This window comes from Stomoxys calcitrans, chromosome 1, assembly GCF_963082655.1.
Source record: "Stomoxys calcitrans chromosome 1, idStoCalc2.1, whole genome shotgun sequence".
In the NCBI taxonomy this organism is placed as follows: domain Eukaryota; kingdom Metazoa; phylum Arthropoda; class Insecta; order Diptera; family Muscidae; genus Stomoxys; species Stomoxys calcitrans.
The window spans coordinates 28,875,587-28,895,372 of NC_081552.1; the positions used below are offsets into that span (position 1 = coordinate 28,875,587).

Consider the following 19,786-nt stretch of genomic DNA (forward strand, 5'->3'; position numbering starts at 1 on the left):
CGACTGCATCGAAATTGTGCTGCGATCGTATTGCTCATCGGAGAAATCCTATAATATGACCTCTGGAACGCTTATGATTGCAAGCAATGCATTGCTGCTTGCTATTTTGCGACGTCTCCAAGCCATCTATGACGGTTTTATTATTCCGATTCGGCACGGGATGGCTATGGAACTCTGAGGTCCGATTTGTGTGGTTTTCAGTGTCATCACAAGAAGCTCCATAAACGGAGTAGCTGCAATTGCAGTCGCGAACAATCAGCGGTATTGAGTGGAAAGTCTCAGTGAGAAGCTGGACGGCACCGGCTCTTGCTTAAATACCGAGTGCCTATGATGCTCGATTTCACAAGACAAGCTATTAACTGCTTTAAAGTACCAATGACCATGACGTTCCCAAGGCGATATGGACCGAAACGAACTTGCTGACCTATGGAGCGTGGCAAGGATTGCTACGTCTACATGCAAATGTGGCGATATGGACTGAAACGAACTTGCTCACCTATGGAGCTTGACAAGGATTGCTACCGCCACATGCAAATGTGGCTACAGACCTTTGTGGTCTTTGGCAGACTTCAGTTTACTGGCTTGGGCTTAACTGTGGTGACCCCCACTGTTCTATCCGTAGGGGAAATCCTGCCATCATATGAAACATAGACGGTTTAAAATTCTCCATATATGACCTTTTACCAGTCTAATAACTTCTATATACCTTGTAAAGACTCAAATCGTAGAATCGATGTTGGCTTACTCCCTTAAATCTGTACTTTTTATTGCAAGTTTATGCTTACTTACTTTTTGTATTTGAACAAACACTTGTACTCACTATGTAACAATTCATACATCACTAACGATTTGCGCAATTGCTCATCTACTACGGCATAATACGACTCTGAATAGTACTCACCATGTCTAAAAATGACATTTGGCCAAAATGCAGGGCAGCCAATATATCAACAAAAGAAAATAGATAATGCTTAAAAGTGAAAAGTTGAACAGACAGTTCACGGCAGAAAATTTTAAGAATTTCTATAGTAAAAAACATAAACAAAACAATAATAGAAAGACAACAAAGCGTAACATTACTATATCCCCAATTGTGGCTGTTAAAAATCTTATGAATTTATCCATTTTTCCGGCCACAATTTGTGTGGAGAAAAGTTTTCTTGTCTACCAGAAAGATACGTATGAAAAAAACCCCATTAGAGAACACCACAAGCGAGTAAAGTAAAAAAAAGACAAGTGAAGGCTAAAAAACTTAGGCAGTGGTTTGGGTGTTTTTGGGGGAGACAAGTAGAAACAGCAGCAGCAGTAGTAGTCGCGAGCAGCAACGAGCCAACAACACAAACCATCCAAATGAACAACACCACTGATCCGCTGTTGTAAAACTCACTTCTCTTTAAATTTCGTTAATTATTGATTTGCTCACCCTCAATTTGGTCAAAACAAATAAACAGACAGGAAGGGATATAGAAGATACTTAGGGAGAGGAGTTCCCTTCCAAAGATCCCCTTTTTAAAAGGGGTTCCAGCCATATCGAAAGAAATAACAACCACAACAAAATACAGCACTACCACAGAGATACAGCAACAAAAATAACAATTGCAACAGCAACAACACAGAGAAAGAAGAAGAAGAAGAAGGGACCATCATCATGATGAACAACTACAGCAATATGATGATGGGCGAACAGTTCCGAAAGATGGACTCAAATTATTCGCCCAAGTCATCACCGCATGGTGGGCGATCGCCCGTCGTCTCACGACAGGATTCATCGGGAACCCTTAAAGCCACAATATCACTGGGGAAGACCCCAACGATTATACAGACGGGACCATTCTACTCGATGAAAGAGCCACCGGGGAAGGGCGAGCTGACGGGCGATAAAGATCTCATGACTGAATATGGTTTACATCATACACTAACAAAGTTTAAGGATAAAAAAGTCAAGGAATCACTGTCCTCATTTCTGCCCAATCTGCCAGGAATCTACGATGGCATGAATAATTTGGTAAGAGCATGGATGACATTTTTCACATGAAATTTCTTCTTTTTTAGCAACACAACCAGCAACAACAACCACATGCATGCTGAAACCAAAACACATACACACACACAAACACATGCATATACATACCTATTGAACATGCATACCACTCTACCAACCTACTACCTATATTTGATAAAACCAAAAAGTGTTTTCTGTATTAAATATTTCTGTGCTTTGTGCACAGATGATATTTTTCTGTTTTGTTTTTGGTGGACGACGGATTGTATATGAATTGTTCGAAATTATGTCTGCTGCTGGGGAAGCTGAATGTTCATTGCTTAAGCACTGCTGCCTCCTCCAAACCGATATGAAAGTATTCATTCAACATGTAAAAAATGTGATGACGAAAGCTGTTGTTGTGATATTTTTTGTAAATGTTCTTATGTTACTCGAGGCTCTCTCTCGCCTCAGCTCCCTATTTGAGATATCAACAAAATGGTTAAATTTACAGAGTTGGGCCTACCCAAGGTGAAATTTCATCACGAACCTCTTGACAACCATATAAAAGAGAAAACGCATACCAACCATATCACACAGACTTCATTCGTAAAGTGTCTTGCTGGAGTTGTTTTGTCATCCATATTCGGTTCGTCAGTGAAAAGTTTAAATTTTTATACGAATTATTTGAAATGTCACGAATTTTGATAACAATTGCCAATTATGGCCACGAAGAAATTGCAAATGTTAACAATAAGGGCAAAAGAGCTCGAGTAGACCATGCCAGTTTCGCAACAACATCATCAAATCATTTCATTTGAGCATAAGGCATTTTGGGGATTTATTTAGCTCTTTCAGTTAATTTTTCCAAAATGTTGGTAGAAAAGCTGAAGATTTCCTTTGCCTAAGGTTGATTCGTTGTCTTGAAAGTTTCCCAAATTTTGGTTGTCGTTGTCTTGATCGAACATTTTTTACGGACCACCAAGTATGGAGCTATGTCTCATTGTCTTTGACATTTGTCCAATTTTGGAATATCAGTAAAAAATCTGAGTTTGTTATTATATCCATTGGTGCAATCTACGTATGTTGGCTTTCGGTTGTTGTTGTAGCAGTGTGTTGTACTCTGAGGCAGCAGCCCTTACCGATGAAGACTTCATAAGGTCAATCCGATTCGTACAACCAGCTGCCTTGGGATTGTTGGCTTTCGGGAGTTGGTTCACGTGGTTCAAAACTTATTTTACTTTAGGTGGTCATTACGTATTATTTGTTTTACTAGGCGAACGTAGAATGGGGGCCACCGTAGAGCAGAGGTGACCATGCCCCCTTATTTGTGAGGTACTATCCCATGTAAAAACTTCTTTCCCATGAGGTGTCGCACTGCGGCATGCCTTTCGGCTATAAAAGGAGGCCTCTTTTCACAGAGCTCAAACTTGAAACGGACTGCACGCATTGATATTTGAGAATTTTGTCCCTTTTCCTTAGTGCAATTTTTATGGGCAAAATTTGCAGGCGAACGTAGAATTGATTTCCAAGCGCCTCGATCTTTTGCGCTCCTTCTCTAATCTCTTACGCCCAATTCGGAGATGCTTTTCTTCCCTTCACCTTTTTTGGTATTTTATTACGATCGTCTTAAAGGATTTCCTAGCTGGAGCTTCTTCATCCATTCTGACAATATAACCTAGCCAATGCACTGTTTATACTATTGTGATTCGTGATTCGTAAGCCGCCAATATTCTCCATCAATGCAGACTGGCCCATACATTTGAACGAGGATCTTTCTCCCAAACACCCCAAGTACTATAAAAGAGAACCTCTTCACCTTGTCTTATATCGATTTATTGCCAGACCCACTTGCATTGACTCTCTTTCGATATTTTCAAAGGCTGGAGTTACTTCTTCCGGTCGCCGCCTCTTAATATCTATGTCGTCTGCATATGCGATTAGCATATGTTGTCTTGTTAGTAGAGTGCCATGCTTATTCACTACTGCATCTCGTACAATCTTCTCCAGCAAAATATTAAAGATATCATACGATTAGCTGTCTACCTGTTTGTTATGGAACAGTTCGGAGAGGTTCTTTCCTGTTGTTGTTGCAGCCACATTTGCTTGTGGAGGTGGTGATCCTCGTCAAGCTCTTATAGGCTAGCAAGCTCGTTCTGTCTACCTGTCTGTTATGGAACAGTTCGGAGGGGTTCTTTCCTGTTGTTGTTGCAGCCACATTTGCTTGTGGAGGTGGTGATCCTCGTCAAGCTCTTATAGGCTAGCAAGCTCGTTCCGGAGCATTCGACTATCCGCAACCTGTGAAAGCTTTTGATAACGAAGAGCACCACACAGATTGGAGCTCAAAGTTCCGTGATGCTCATAGTTATCCCGTGCCGGGGAGCTCGGCAAGAGTCATTCTGCAAAGTCGTATCAATTTTACAGATATACTACACTTATACGTGGTTTGGAATACATTTGAACGTATAGGGCTGGCGAAGCCGGCTTTGCATTCAACGAAAAGATTGTAAAAGTTGACCTATCCTTCTCAAGTATTTTCCAGGTTATGGCGCAATGTAATAAATTTCTGGTTTATGGTGGATTTTATAGGTCTAAAGCAGCACTGATAGGCCCCAACTATTTCGTTGACTTTAATCTTTCACACAGTACACTCGATAGTCTATTGTATGCCATGGGAAGCAGACTTATTTAATGATCTTCGCCCTAACAGGCAAAAAACTTGAAATGAAAAAAAATTGGCAGAGCCCGGCTGGGATTCGAACCTGGGCACACGGAGCAACAGGTAGAACCGTTGTCGTTGTCTAGCGTTCGAAGCCATCAATACTACTTCCAACAGACGCACAGAATCATCTGTTGGAAGTAGTCATCAATGTGTAAACAAAAAATCTGCCATTGCACAAAACACTTGCATTGGGAAAAGTACAGGTAATAGACAGGGTTGTCGAGCGTGGTTAATGTTGTATTTATATCATAGAGGCGTTTTCGCAATGAAATCAGTATAAGTGCAACGTACGGCCCTTGAAGCCTTCACCTAATATGGCTGTTAAACAAAACAAAAATTGTTAAAATTTAATGATCTTTGCCCTAACAGGCAAAAAACTTGAAAATTATTCCTCTATAATTGGCACATTTTGTCTTGCCTCCTTTTTTGTATATGGGTTCTGGTATGCGAAGATTCCAACCATCAGGCATGGGTTCTTCTAACCAAATCGTGCAGACGAGCTGAGGCATACGCGTTATCACCGTGTCGCCTCCGGTTTTAAATAGTTCAGCCGGCAACCCATCGGCTCCGGCTGTCTTATTGTCTTTCAATCGGGTTACTGCTACGCAGACCTCGTTCTGACTAGGTGGTACACATTTTATACCATCATGAGGAATTGGCTCGTCACCATTAACTGATACCAGCAGCTGGGAAATGCTATTTGTTATTGTCATATCCTAAGCACACTAGTGCGATCTAGTTGGAAATTTGGTCTAAAATGGCTGATCTGTAGTTATTGAGGGAGTACAGTAGTTAGCGGATATTTGTGTAGTCCTATTTTTCCATTACAGGCAACAAACACAGGCAAATTTGCCCATGAATATTCCATTAGGAAACTGGGGCAAACTTCTCACAATGAGTGCTGTCCGATTCAATTTTAAGCTCAATGATAGGGGACCTCCTTTTTATAGCCGAGTCCGAATGGCGTGCCGCAGAGCAGCACCTCTTTGGGGAGAAGTTTTTTACATGGCAAAGTACCTCACAAATGTCGCCAGCATTAGGAGGGGATAACCAACGCTGAAAATTTTTCTGATGTACCTGTCAGGATTCGAAACCAGGCGCTCAGCGTCATAGGCGGACATGCTAGCCTCTGCGCTACGGTGGCCTCCGCAATGCAAATATAGTTCTGTTTATATTATTGTGCCCAAACAGAAGGAAGCACATGGAAGGGCTCACTGATACCGTAGCACGACCCTGGCTTTTCTGCTTTCTATTCCAGTCATCGGCAGCCTCGTTCCCCATCTTTATGGTTCGGTATCTATTAGAGCATGACTGTCTTACCTTATGGTTCAAAGAATCATGCATTTTCAAGCCAATCTCGATCTTACATAGCCCAACGCTATGCCATCAGCGTCGCCTGCCTTTTCACGTATATTGTGACAGTCCATAGGGTGCCGCTCCAGCATTAACATCGTCTCCATTGCCTGCAGGACCGCAAAGTCCTCTGTCTGAAAAATACTGCAAGTGTTCAGAAGCCTATATGATGTCCTGAATCCAAGGGACTCAATGAAGACTTTTGCCCCGATGCCCCCATCCAAATTAGGTCCTTCCGTGTTCAAAGAAGGTCTGAACTCAGATATCCCCCTCCGGGAAAACTACGACCGACTTGTCAACAAATTATCCGTCATGCTGACGTCACCGTAGATCAGAGGTTAGCATGTCTGCCACATGGCTTGGTTCCTCACAAATGTTGCCAGCAATAGGAGGGGAAAACCACCGCTGAAAATTTTTTTTGAACCCAGGCGTTCAGCGTCATAGGCGGACATGCTAACCTCTGCGCTACGGTGGCCCCGGGCCTACTCATTTAATAACCCTAAAACTAGGGTTAATTTCGCTGATATCGAAATGAGGCACAGTGAAACCCTTTCAGTAAGGACATGTTCCATAACATTTGCAGGCGTTTTGGTTGTTGTTGCATACCATTTGCAGGCCTTTCCATAACATTTGCAGGCCTTTTGCTTGCTGATGTCGATGTCGTACCGGCTTTTGTCTTTCTCCTCTTTGCACACTTAGATGTCCACAATATGCGTTTGTTCCCGTTTGGAGGCTGCAGGGCGTTCATCATGTTTCGTTTTCCCGAACCACTTTACAATCTTTATTTCACCTTGTCCGCCTGTTCACTTTCGTGCACAGTACCATTGGCAGCATTCCTAACAATGTTGTGGAAAGTAAGCCTCTTTAAGGTGAAACTTCTCAGTAACCTCTTGACACAAAAAAAAATTGGGAAATTCCTTCCTATATTTTCTAATAAAGCAGGAAGGGTAACATTACCGGAGATTGATTCGAGATTTATTTAAAAATACGGAACAGATATCTAAAATTAGGTACTGAGTGATGGTATCTGTCCTTGGCCAATAACCCGAATAGGCTTTGGAACTTTAATGGCCAGTTACTGTATGTCTGCATGCAATAGCTGACTCTCAAAGGCCTACGTATCACGGTGGTTCTTCTTTGTTGACAATATGTATGCAGATTTCCCGAAAAGGAAGCTAAGAGCCTAAGGCATATCGCATTTCCCTGGACTTACTCTACATACGGATGGGCCCAGAATAACAGGGACCACCGGGGTAGAAATTATAGTGCCGTATAGTTGTTGTTCTAGCCACATTTGCATGCGTTCCTTGTCAAGCTCTTATAGCCGAGCAAGTTTGTTCCGGTCTATACGACCGATCGCTGCAAGAACATGATGGCAATTGATAATTTAAAGGCGCCAATATCTCGCCTTGTCGTATCGAGCATCATAGGGACTCAGTATTTAAGCAATTGCCGGTGCCACCCGTCCTGACTGAGACTCTTCCCTCGATACCGCTGGTTGTCCGCGACAGCAGTTGCAGCTACTCCATATGAAGCATTCTACTATCCACAACCGGTGGACGCGCCCGGTAGCTCTCAGCTAAGCTTCATTTTTTTCACGTAACCAACACGCCCGGTAGCTCTCAGCTAAGCTTCATTTTTTTCACGTAACCAACATGCAGGGGATGTCCCCTATATTTGCAGTGCATTGCGTTGGCAATTGGGAAAGTTAAAGGTTGGAGGGGGGGAAAGAGCGAGTAGTGTTCATTGATATTCGTTTTAAATTTCTGAACATCAATGTCGGTAGGAAAGACATTAGCCGGAAGTCGATTCCAAATACGAATGGTTCGGGCGAAAAGTGAATTTTCTCCGTAATGCATGGTTTGGTCGACTGGCCAATCAATTACAAACGGGTGTGAGTTCCTGGCAAGTCTTGTATTCCTGGTGAACATCCTTACGTCAGGAATAGAAGACGAATATCCCTGGAACACACGTGAACATGAAAGCAACGATAGAGTAGTACAACGTTACCCACATTCCGACAATGTTCAAGAAAAGCAATAGAGTGGGATACTTTACTGTCCCCAATCAACACCATCGCTCTCAGTGGAACCCGGTCAAGTAGCTCCAAGGATGATTTTGGAACTGTAAATTCCATCCTCGGTCTGATATAGGTAGTATAGATATCAGAAGATCAGAAGAGGAATACTTCCTCCTGCACTGCTTAAGAAAGTTCAAACACTTGAATGCTTCTTTCGACACTTCGAATATGTGTTTTGACCAACGGATATCACACTGTATCTTCATGCCCAGAACATCAAGAGCATCTGATTGTTGGCGTCTTTAAAAAACCAATGTTCAAACTGTTCCCGCGGCGATATGTCCTACAGTAGCTTGATGAGAATCGCCACCTCCACTTAAAAATGTGGTTACAACAACAACAACATGATGTTATATAACCTATCTGAACAAATTGCTTTCTATCAACCAAAGCTTTCACGCGCTTTTACTAAGACCGTAAACTGTGGACAGCTTTTCAATCAATACGAAGTCATCCACCCGTTCGAAGGCCTTCTCTAGATCCAAGGAGAATAAAATACATACATTGTGATTTGCCACGCAATTCCGAATCTGGTCGGTAAGACCTAAGAGCACCATGGATGCCCCTCTACCCTTCCTGAACCTGCATTGACAACCATGTAAAAGCGAACTGCGATCAATGTAGATAATAAGCTGTTTCTTCAAAACATGCTTCACTACTTTGGAAAGCAGAGACAGTAAAGCTGTTGGTCAATATTCCGATATATTACCAGTGCTGCTCTTTTTCCTTATGGGGTTTATCCTTGCAATCTTCCAGCTGTTTGGAAATGTGGATGTCAAGGTTATGTTATTGACCAAAAGAAGAAGAAAATCCGAAATATGTGGAAAAATAATCTTCGAAAACTTCATCGGGACCCCGTCATATTCATTTGGGGTAATACTGCTAAAAGAAAAGCCGTCACTAACAGCGAATACAGAAATTATGGATCATTGCCCTGTACATCGAAATATTTGTGTACAAATGAACGGCTCATCTCACTGGTCTTGAGAAGTCCATTATTTCTAATGACTTTCCACAAACCCCTGGAAGTACTACTGACTTATTAAAACACTTTTGACCATGATGAACAATTTTAGCAACATTCGATATTTGGTAAAAAAAACTTTTTTGTATAAACATATCGTTTTGGAAAACGCGTTTTTTGAGTGTGGTGTGTATACATTTTTGTGCCACTATATCTAAATTATCAAATATTCACCGCTTCTTCCCTCTTCTATTCTTTCGATTCTTATGGGTATCAATTCTTGCTCTACTCCCCAATACCTTTCATTTAAGCTCCACATTGACATGGTCGGTAAATATGCCCGATCAAGGGGTGTTTTGGGGATTGGGGTGGTCCCCCAAACACTAAGCCCGAAAATATATCAGCAATGTCCTGTATTCTCATATATCTATATATCATTTATTTGAACCCCATATTGCCATTGCTCTCGAAATTGAATATCAAATTCGTTTTCTAATCTCATTTAAACTCCTTATTGCAAAAGTCAGCAAATATGTCCGGTTTGGGGTATTGGCTCTAAAAACTATGAATATTTAGTTCCACTGTCTTTAAGACCCAAATTGTCTTGGTGAACAAATATGTCCTACTTGAGGGTTGTTATGGTGGTGGGATGTCCCCTAGACAGTTGGTCCCTAATGTTGATATCAGATACGTGGTCTAGTCCCACATACCTTCAATTTGAGCCCCATATTTCCATGGTCGGCAAAAATGACCGGCTTGGGGGGTGTTTTGTGGGATGGGCGGCCACTCAGTGAGTTGGCCTTCGTGTTCCACTTTAAAAACCCTCTTATTTGAGCCTCATATTGCAATGGGTGGTGTTGTGGGAGGGAGGTGGCCCCATAGACACTTTTCCCGAATATTGATATCAAATTTGTGCTTTACACCCGAAGACCTTTTATTTGAGCCCCATATTGCTATGGTCCTAAAATTTGTCTCCTTCGGGAGATGTTTTTGGTGAGAGACGGCCCCCCAAACACTTGGTCCCATATTTGGATATCAGATTCTAATTCTACACTCAAATACCTTTTATTTAAGCCCCATATTTCCACTAAATAAGTCCTATTTGGGGGGTGTTTTGGGAAAGGGGTGGACCCCCAGAAACGTGATCCCACTTTTGGACATCAGATTCGTATTCTTCTCGCAAATACCTTTCATTTGAGTCCCATATTGCCATGGTCGGTAAATATGTCCAATGGGGCTTTTGGGGCTTGGGGTGGTCCCCCTAGCGCTTGGCCCGACAATTGGATATCAGATACGTCTTCTTATCCTAAATACCTTTCATTTGAGTCCCATATTGTCGTGACACAGTTGTTGAAAGAACATTTCAGCCAAATCGGATAGGAATTGCGCCCTCTAGAAGCTCAAGAAGTAAAGACCCCAGATATGTTTATATGACAGCTATATCAGGTTATGAACCGATTTGAACCATACTCGGCACAGCTATTGAATGTCATAACAAAACACGTCGTGTAAAATTTCATTCCAATCGGATAAGAATTGCACTGTAGAGGCTCAAGAAGTCAAGACCCAAGATCGGTTAATATGGCAGCTATATCAAAACATGGAGCGATATAGCCCATTTACAACACCAACCGACCTACACTAATATGAAGTATTTGTGCAAAATTTCCAGCGGCTAGCTTTACTCCTTTGGAAGTTAGTGTGCTTTCGACAGACAGACGGACGGACGGACATGGCTAGATCGACATAAAATGTCGCGACGATCAAGAATATATATACTTTATGGGGTCTCAGACGAATATTTCGAGTAGTTACAAACAGAATGACGAAATTATTATACCCCCCATCCTATGGTGGAGGGTATAAAAATTGCAAGTAAAAAGGCATTAAGTTCGGCCGGGCCGAACTTTGGATACCCACCACCTCGGGTATATATGTAAACCCCCTTTCGTCACAATCCTGTGAAAATTGGATTACTTATGCACGGACATTGAGTCGTCTAATAAATATAAGTCACTGTTCAGTTTTGTAGAACTAAATATTGGTCTTTTTGGCAGCTATATCCAAATATAAACCGATCTGAATCATATAGGACATGGATATCGAAAAGCCTAACATAAGTCACTGCATCAACGAAATCGGATAAAAAATGCGTTTTATATGGGGCAAAATTTAAAATCGAGAGATCTTTCTATATGGCAGCTATAAACAAATTTGGACCGATCTGGGCCAAATTAAACAAGGATATAATAATCGTCCTATTTTATCATAACTGCACTACTATATCCGTAGTCATATCTTAATAGAGGCTGGTCTTGATCATATTTTACTCATAAACTAGTAACAGTACTCATAAACTAGTAACATTTTCAGACAATAAATCTGCTTTTTATCGATCGGTCTATATGACAACTATATCTATATAGTCTGATTTGATTCATATTTGGGTCGGATATCGCGAGGCATAAAAGAACTCACTATTTAAAATTTTAACGAAATCGGGTAAAAAATAAAGCTTTTATGAGCTTCAGACCCTTAATCGGCATATCGGTCTATATGACAGCTATATCTAAATACAGTCCGATAATATAGTTCAATCTGAAACATATTTGGGTTGGTTGTCAGGAGGCTTAAAACAACTCACTGTTTCAAATTTCAGCGAAATCGGATAATAAATAAAGCTACAATAGCAACATAGTCCGATCTGAACCTTTAATATGGTTCAGATCGATTATCGGGAGGATCAAAGGAACTCACTTTCTAAAACTTCAGCTAAATCGGGTAATAAATAAATCTTTTATGGGCCTAATACCCCTTATCGGCAGATCGGTCTATATGACAGTTATATCTACACATAGTCTGAGCTGAACCATATTTAGTTCCGATGTTGGGAGGCCTAAAACTACTCACTGTTTCAAATTTCAGCGAAATCGGTTAAAAAATTAAGCTTTTGTGGGCTTCAGACCATTTTATCGGGAGATCGGTCTATATGGCAGCTATATCTAAATATAGTCCAATCTGAACCATATATAGACCGGATGTTGGGAGACCCAAAACTACTCACTGTTGCAAATGACAGCGAAATTGGATGAAAATAAAGCTTTTATAGGCTTCAGACCCTTTATCGGGAGATCGGTTTATATAGCAACTATATCCAAATGTAGTCCGATCTAAACCATATTTAGGTCATATGTCATATGTTATCATATGTTAACAAACCGAATCAACGCTTGTGATATGCACCTTAAACGCAATGAATTCGATCTGTTTTTAAAACGAATCTTAACTGGAGATGAAAAATGGATTGTTTACAATAACGTTAGTCGAAAAGGATCATGGTCCAAGCATGGTGAACCAGCTCAAACCACTTCAAAGGCTGATATCCACCAGAAGAAGGTTATGCTGTCTGCTTGGTGGGATTGGAAGGGTGTGGTATATTTTGAGCTGCTTCCCAGGAACCAAACGATTAATTCGGATGTTTACTGTCAACAATTGGATAAATTGAATACAGCCAGGGTAGGGATCCGAATCACCTATGCGAAAGACTGTAAGGATCTTGTAGATGTCATGCGACTGGACTAGACCTAGGGGTGTGAATATTAACCAAGAGAACACCGAAAACTGCCTGCTCATGAGGAAGACGAAGGAGGCCCAATTGAAGCACTTTTCCTTTTTAGAACGATTTCGATATCTGACAAAGTCAAATACTTAGGAATGATCTTAAACAGCAAACCAGGCTGGAAGTGTCATATTCGGGAGTCACACAGATGTTGGGCAATATAAGTCACACAGATGTTGGCTACTATCTATGTAGACGGGCCCTAAGACCCGACACGGGATAGCTGTGAACACCACACAGGCTGGAACATTGAGCTCCAATTTGTGTGGTGCTCATTGCTGCCACGAGAAGCTTAGATGCGGATAGTGGAGTGCTCCATACGGAGTAGCTGCAACGGCAGTAGCGGACAATCAGCGGTATCGAGCTGAGAGTGTTAGTGAGAGGCCGGGCGATACTACTGGCTCTTGCACAAATACTGAGTGCCTATGATGCTCGTTATGACAAGGCAAGTTATTGGCGTCTTTAAATAACCAATGGCCACCCCATTTCCGCGGCAATCGGTCCTTTGGCCCGGAATGGGAGCTTGACGTGGATCGCCACCTCTACTTGAAAATGTGCCTACAATAACAACGGGCCCTGAGGTTCGAAATGGGGTATGCATCTGAGGCTAGTCCATTGGCTCTACGGCAGCGTGATAAGACTTACTTACACCTCAGTAGTTTGGTGGACTGCGATGGATAAAAAGTACAAAAATTGAAAATTTGCCCAAAGACTATTCCGTTAAGGAAACAGGGACAAACTTCTCACATATTAATGAGTGCTGTACGATTACGATCAACGATAAGGGATTTCCTTTTTATAGTCGGGACCGAACAGAGAGCCGCAGTGGGGAGAAGTTATTACATGGCATAGAATCTGACAAAAGTCGCCAGCATTAGGGGATAACCACCGCAGAATTTTTTTCTGATGTTCTCGCCAAGGCTCAAGTCCAGGCGTTCAGAGTCATAGTGGGTTATACTGTCATACTGTCTGTGCATGGGCGGGGCGATGAGAACCACGCTGACTTGGGCACTGTAGTCTATTCTAGACATTCGATTATGTAATGCTATGAGATTGAATGCGATGAGAGAACTGATAGAGAATAGGAGCAGGTCATCGAGGCGACGATAAGAAACCTGGAAGGAATGAAAGAGATTTCGCATCGGGCAGCTGAGACGACAACAATTGAGGTCGCGTGCGAGTGACTATTGCCAACGGCAGAGTCTTGAATTGACGGAGCTCTGGTATGGCCATATGTAATTTCATGCTAGATAGATCAAAGCTGGACCACAGGAGTGGGCCTGAGTGTTTACATTGAGAACCGAGGAACTGAGATCTCTTTTCCACGGAAAATCGGGCGATCGCTGAGTGAGTTAAAAAAATATAGTGTTACCGCGAGGATGTCCAGTGTCAATATCTTTCCGGACAGTAAACTATCTTGGAGGCCATTGTGGCGCGGAGGCTAACATGTCCGCCTATTACCCTTAACGCCTGGGTTAGAATCCTGGGGAGAACATTAGGAACAATTTTCGGCGGTGATTATCCCTCAGTAATGGTGGCGACATTTGTGAGGTATTATGCCATGTCAAAGTTTCTCCCCAAAGAGGTATCGCACTGTGGAGCACACAGTTTGGACTCGGCTTATCATTGGTCTTGAATTTGAATCGTATGGGACTCCTTGTTATGTAAGAAGTTCGCTCCTGTTCCTTAATGAAATGTTCATGGCTAGAGATAAGAGATGGCTAAATACCCAAAAGGTATTTACCCGGTAAATTGGGTAAATATCCGGGTATTTACCCGGTAAATTGGGTAAATATCCGGGTATTTACCCATATATACCCAAAATATGAGTATACATAAAACATATTCCAAAAGATTTTTAATGATTTCGTATTCTTTGTTCATACACCTGACCTTACGATCTCATAAAATCGGTACTTAGTTATATATAGCCGCTATATAGAACGATCTCCAGACTTAAAGTCTTAAGGCAATATATTTGTCATTTTTTATCCGATTTCGATGAAATTTGGAACAATGTGTTCTGGTAGACCCCTAACCGTTCCCATCAAACATTGTACAGATCGGACCATATTTGGATATAGCTGCCATATAGACTGTTCTCCCGATATCGTGTATTGAGCTCATAAGGGGAGCATTTTTTCATGCGATTTCGATCAAACTTGGTATATTGAGTTCTGATAGACCCCTACACCTACTTGTTGAATGTGGTCAAGATCGGACCATATTTGGATATAGCTGCCATATAGACCGATCTCCAGATATAGGGCATTTAGCCAATAAAAGTCGCAATTTTCATCCGTTTTCGATGAAATTTGAAAGAGTGAGTTTTTTTTTGAATATCGTCCAGATTGGTACATGTTGTTGTTGTAGCAGTGAGTTGTACACTGATGCGGCAGCCCTTGCTGATGAAGGATCTCAACGGGTTAATCCGATACGTACAACCGGCTATCATGGGATTGAGATCGGACCATATTTGGTCTGTATGGCAGCTATATCCGAATATGGTCCGATCTTATTTGCACCAATCTCCCGATATAGAGTATTGAGCCCATAAAATGAGAATTTTTTATCCGATTTTGATGAAATATGAAACAGTGAGATTTGATAGGCCCAATACTCTATATCGGTAGATCATTCTGTATAGCAGAATATGGTCCGATCTGGACGATATTCACTGTGCCAAAATTACCGAAATCGGATCAAAAACGAGCAATTAACTGCTTCAACACTTTAAGTCTGGAGATCGGTCTACATAGTGGCTATATAGAACTATGTTCCGAATTTATGAGATCAGAAACTTAGTTTTAGATACAAAGTATAAGGAATTAAAGGGTGGTTTTTTTGAGGTTAGGATTTTCATGCATTAGTATTTGACAGATCACGTGGGATTTCAGACATGGTGTCAAAGAGAAAGATGCTCAGTATGCTTTGACATTTCATCATGAATAGACTTACTAACGAGCAACGCTTGCAAATCATTGAATTTTATTACCAAAATCAGTGTTCGGTTCGAAATGTGTTCATTCACCGTAACGTTGCGTCCAACAGCATCTTTGAAAAAATACGGTCCAATGATTCCACCAGCGTACAAACCACACCAAACAGTGCATTTTTCGGGATGCATGGGCAGTTCTTGAACGGCTTCTGGTTGCTCTTCACTCCAAATGCGGCAATTTTGCTTATTTACGTAGCCATTCAACCAGAAATGAGCCTCATCGCTGAACAAAATTTGAACACATTTCGAACCGAACACTGATTTTGGTAATAAAATTCAATGATTTGCAAGCGTTGCTCGTTAGTAAGTCTATTCATGATGAAATGTCAAAGCATACTGAGCATCTTTCTCTTTGACACCATGTCTGAAATCCCACGTGATCTGTCAAATACTAATGCATGAAAATCCTAACCTCAAAAAAATCACCCTTTATAAAAAATGGTTGCATAACGATTTCAATTACCAAAATATCTGAACATTTATAAGTACCCAAAAAAAGGTATTTATTGGGTATTTACCCAATCAGTGGGTATTTACCCAATCATTGGTTATTTACCCAGTAGAAACCCATCTCTATTCATGGGTAAATTTGCATTTGCAAACTATCGTTCAGGGCTGTAATAACCAGGGCGGTAAGATCACGAACTTTCTTGGATTGTAAGAAGATGGCACGATCCGCATTATTTAGGATCCGAGCCAAAGCGGAGTAAAGGGCAGTGAAAGAGCTGACGATTTTAGACGATTGTCAAAGCATTTCGGGGCGTCGCACTCCGAGTTAAGGGCGGAGTAACACTGTTACTTTCGGAAGGACGGCAAAAGTTCTATGGGAAGATATGGATCGTGAGATGAGGCTATTATTTGAAAGGAAAAAAGAAAGAGATCGCATAGCTTAGGTATCATATTAGCACACATACGAGCGCACCTATGCAGAATTGGTAGAGGCATGTAGGGAAGATGTTGAGACGTTGGATCATTTCATTGTCATTGCTAAGGTTTAGCGGCTATCTGTCACCGGCTTTAATATGGGGGAACACAATACCAGACTTGTACCGGCTTGGGGACGTGGAATAGAGAACAAGTATAACATAGTGGCATGGGGCAGATAATTAAAATGTTGACATTTTCTATATAAAAAATGGGCAGGACTCTGCAAAAAACTAATTGCCCTTAATATAAATCATACACCGTTTTCAGATATGAGATGCGATTTCTCTTGTTCCCTAGTGTGACCTAGCATACCTGCTTATCATAGCATTTATACCTGGGCTATTTACGGTGTACTTCTAGAAATACTAAAAGCCCCTAAGTATGTAAAAGCCCCTAAGAGTATACAATACTCTTTATTCGAATTTATGACAATTTTAAAGAAAATTTAATTTTTTAAAACTATTTTTATTTGAAATTACAATGAAAATTTTTAAATATTTTCTTCATACTAATTGCAGGAAAACAGTACATTACGCAGTGTCATTGATAAACCCCCCATAGGAGGTAAAGAGCTATTGCCTTTGTCCTCAGTACAATTAGCTGGTTTCAGATTACATCCCGGACCGGTAAGTGGCAGGCAGCTGCTTAAACAATTTCAATGATTTTCAATTTCTTACATTTTTTCTCACCTTTCAGTTACCGGAACAGTATAGAGCCTTTAATACAATACCCGCACGCAAACATAAAAATAAACATAAAAAACACAAACACAAAGATGGCCAACAGCCGCCCGAAACAAATTTAATGGGTGAGTGGCACAAGCGAACTGTTTGTCTTGTGCTTGTTGTCTTGGTTTTTTTTTTGAGTAATAAGGGAAAATCTCTTACAGATTCTTCCGGTTTAGAGACTTATGAGAAAAAACACAAAAAGCAAAAGCGCCACGAAGACGAGAAGGAGCGGAAAAAGCGTAAAAAGGAGAAGAAACGCAAAAAGAAATCTCACAGTCCGGAGCCGCCTTCGTCGGGCGGTGTATCGCCCATGTTGGGTGGGCCATCACAGCAGGGTGGTATGATGGGCATGTCAATGCAAGGTGGCAGTATGGGTAGCCTTCAGGGCCTGACGACGGGTCCAAACAATCCACTGGGGCCTGGTTCTGGTGTCACAAATATGTCAGGCCCTGGCGGTATGATGATGCCTCAACATGCTTCTTTATTTTAGTTTAAATTTAATGATATAAACAAATTAAGTCATGTTTTATGATTTTCTTTTAGGTTGAAATTATGTTTATTGCAAACAAACAAACAAAACAAAAAAGAAAGCTACTCCTCTAATGTAAACTGTCATTATTTCCTGTACACACACCAATACAACACCAATCAATTCTAGTTGTTGCCACTTATAACCCAAATTTCACTTTTACCTCACCACCGCCCAAAGCAAATCCCCAAAACACGCCCCATTAGATCCCATTCTCATTTAATGTGGGTGCGTGTGCTTTCTGTTGTTTACAAGGTATTCATGTGGAACACCAAATTTTTTCATTCCCACACCCTTACACAGCCTTCATGAGTTGTTTGGTTAACATTTGCCGATGTAAGTTTTATTTTTGGAATTTATTGGCCCCATCCTATTTTGCTCTTAGATTACAAAAAGAAAAGATCTTCCATCATGTTTTTAGAATTTACAGACTCTTGTTTTCCCCCCCCCTCGACCCCACTTTCACTCTTCAGTTTTTTTTTAGTTCTTCTCATTGAAAATTGAAATAACTTTCCCTTTGTTGGTTTCTTCTGAGTTCTCTTCCCCAACCCCCACAACTTCGTCGCACCTTGTTTTCACAAGTTTTAGTTATTTTTTGTTTTATTAAATAAAAATTGTAATATTTTTTCTTTCATCTAGCTATTAAGGTTTAATAAACACTTTTTTTATGAAAAATTTATTATAAAAATAAAAAAAAACATATTATTTAGTGATTTAAGAGTTGTACGCAAAAGAAAAATAATAATAATGATAATTAGAAATTTAACAGAAGGAAAAGAAAAACAACAAAAAAATCAAATAATAAATTAAATTTATAAAAAATGCAAACAAATTTGTATGGTCTACCAAATTTTGGGGTAAAGTGTAAAACTCAATACTAAACAAGGAAGGGCGTGTTAAGTTCGGCCGGGCCGAATCTTATATACCCTCCACCATGGATCGCATTTGTCGAGTTCTATGTGCGTTATCTCTTTTTAAGTAAACAAAGAATATTGAATAAGAACTGTTATGCTATTGGAGCGATATCAAGTTATAGTCCGATTCGGACCATAAATGAGTGTTGAACATTGTAGAAGTCATTGTGTAATATTTCCGTTCATTCGTATAAGAATTACGCCTTGCAGGGGCTCAAGCAGCAAAATCGAGAGATCGGTTTAAATGGGAGCTGTATCAAGCTATTGATCGATTCAGACTATATTAGACACGTATGTTGAAGGTCATGAGAGAACCAATTGTACAAAATTTCTGCAAAATCGGATGAGAATTGCGACCTCAAAAGTTTCAAGATCCCAGATCGGTTTACATGGCAGCTATATCAGGTTATGTACCGATTTAAACCATACTTAGCAGAGTTATTGGAAGTCATAACAAAACACTTCATGCAAAATTTCAGTCAAATCGGATGAGAATTGCACCCTCTAGAGGCTCAAGAAGTCAAGACCCAAGATCGGTTTATATGACAGCTATATCAGGTTATGGACCGATTTGGACCATACTTAGTACGCAGTTGTTGGAAGTGATACCAAAACATCGCGTGTAAAATTTCAGTCAAATCGGACAAGAATTGCGCCCTCAAGATGCTCAAGAAGTCAAGACACCAGATCGGTTTATATGGCAGCTATATCAAAACATGGACCGATTTGGGCCATTTACAATCCCAACTGACCTACACTAATAAAAAGTATTTGTGCAAAATTTCAAACGGCTAGCTTTACTCCTTCGAAAGTTAGCGTGCTTTCGACAGACAGACGGACCGACGGACATGGCTAGATCGACTTAAAATGACATGACGATCAAGAATATATATACTTTAAGAGGTCTCAGACTCTTATTTCGAGGTGTTACAAACAGGATGACGAAATTAGTATACCCCCATCCTATGGTG

At 40.8% G+C, this 19,786-nt stretch overlaps 1 protein-coding gene across 1 annotated transcript; it reads left to right on the forward strand.

The window, feature by feature from the left end:
• The first annotated feature begins 963 nt into the window (after positions 1-963).
• On the forward strand, positions 964-18,642 carry LOC106091401 (mediator of RNA polymerase II transcription subunit 19). The gene is made up of 4 exons (XM_013257910.2): positions 964-2,005; positions 17,163-17,270; positions 17,341-17,452; positions 17,534-18,642. The coding sequence occupies exons 1-4, from the start codon at positions 1,649-1,651 to the stop codon at positions 17,860-17,862; spliced, it is 906 nt and encodes a 301-aa protein (XP_013113364.1). The 5' UTR covers positions 964-1,648; the 3' UTR covers positions 17,863-18,642.
• The last annotated feature ends 1,144 nt before the right edge of the window (positions 18,643-19,786 follow it).

What these genes read in the sequence shown, in the direction of transcription:
- LOC106091401 (XM_013257910.2), top strand. Translation starts at nt 1,649, where the DNA reads ATGATGAACAACTACAGCAATATGATGATGGGCGAACAGTTCCGAAAG. An exon ending in ACGATGGCATGAATAATTTG is followed by an intron (nt 2,006 to 17,162) that starts GTAAGAGCATGG and finishes TACTAATTGCAG; the next exon opens with GAAAACAGTACATTACGCAG. An exon ending in GCCCGAAACAAATTTAATGG is followed by an intron (nt 17,453 to 17,533) that starts GTGAGTGGCACA and finishes AATCTCTTACAG; the next exon opens with ATTCTTCCGGTTTAGAGACT.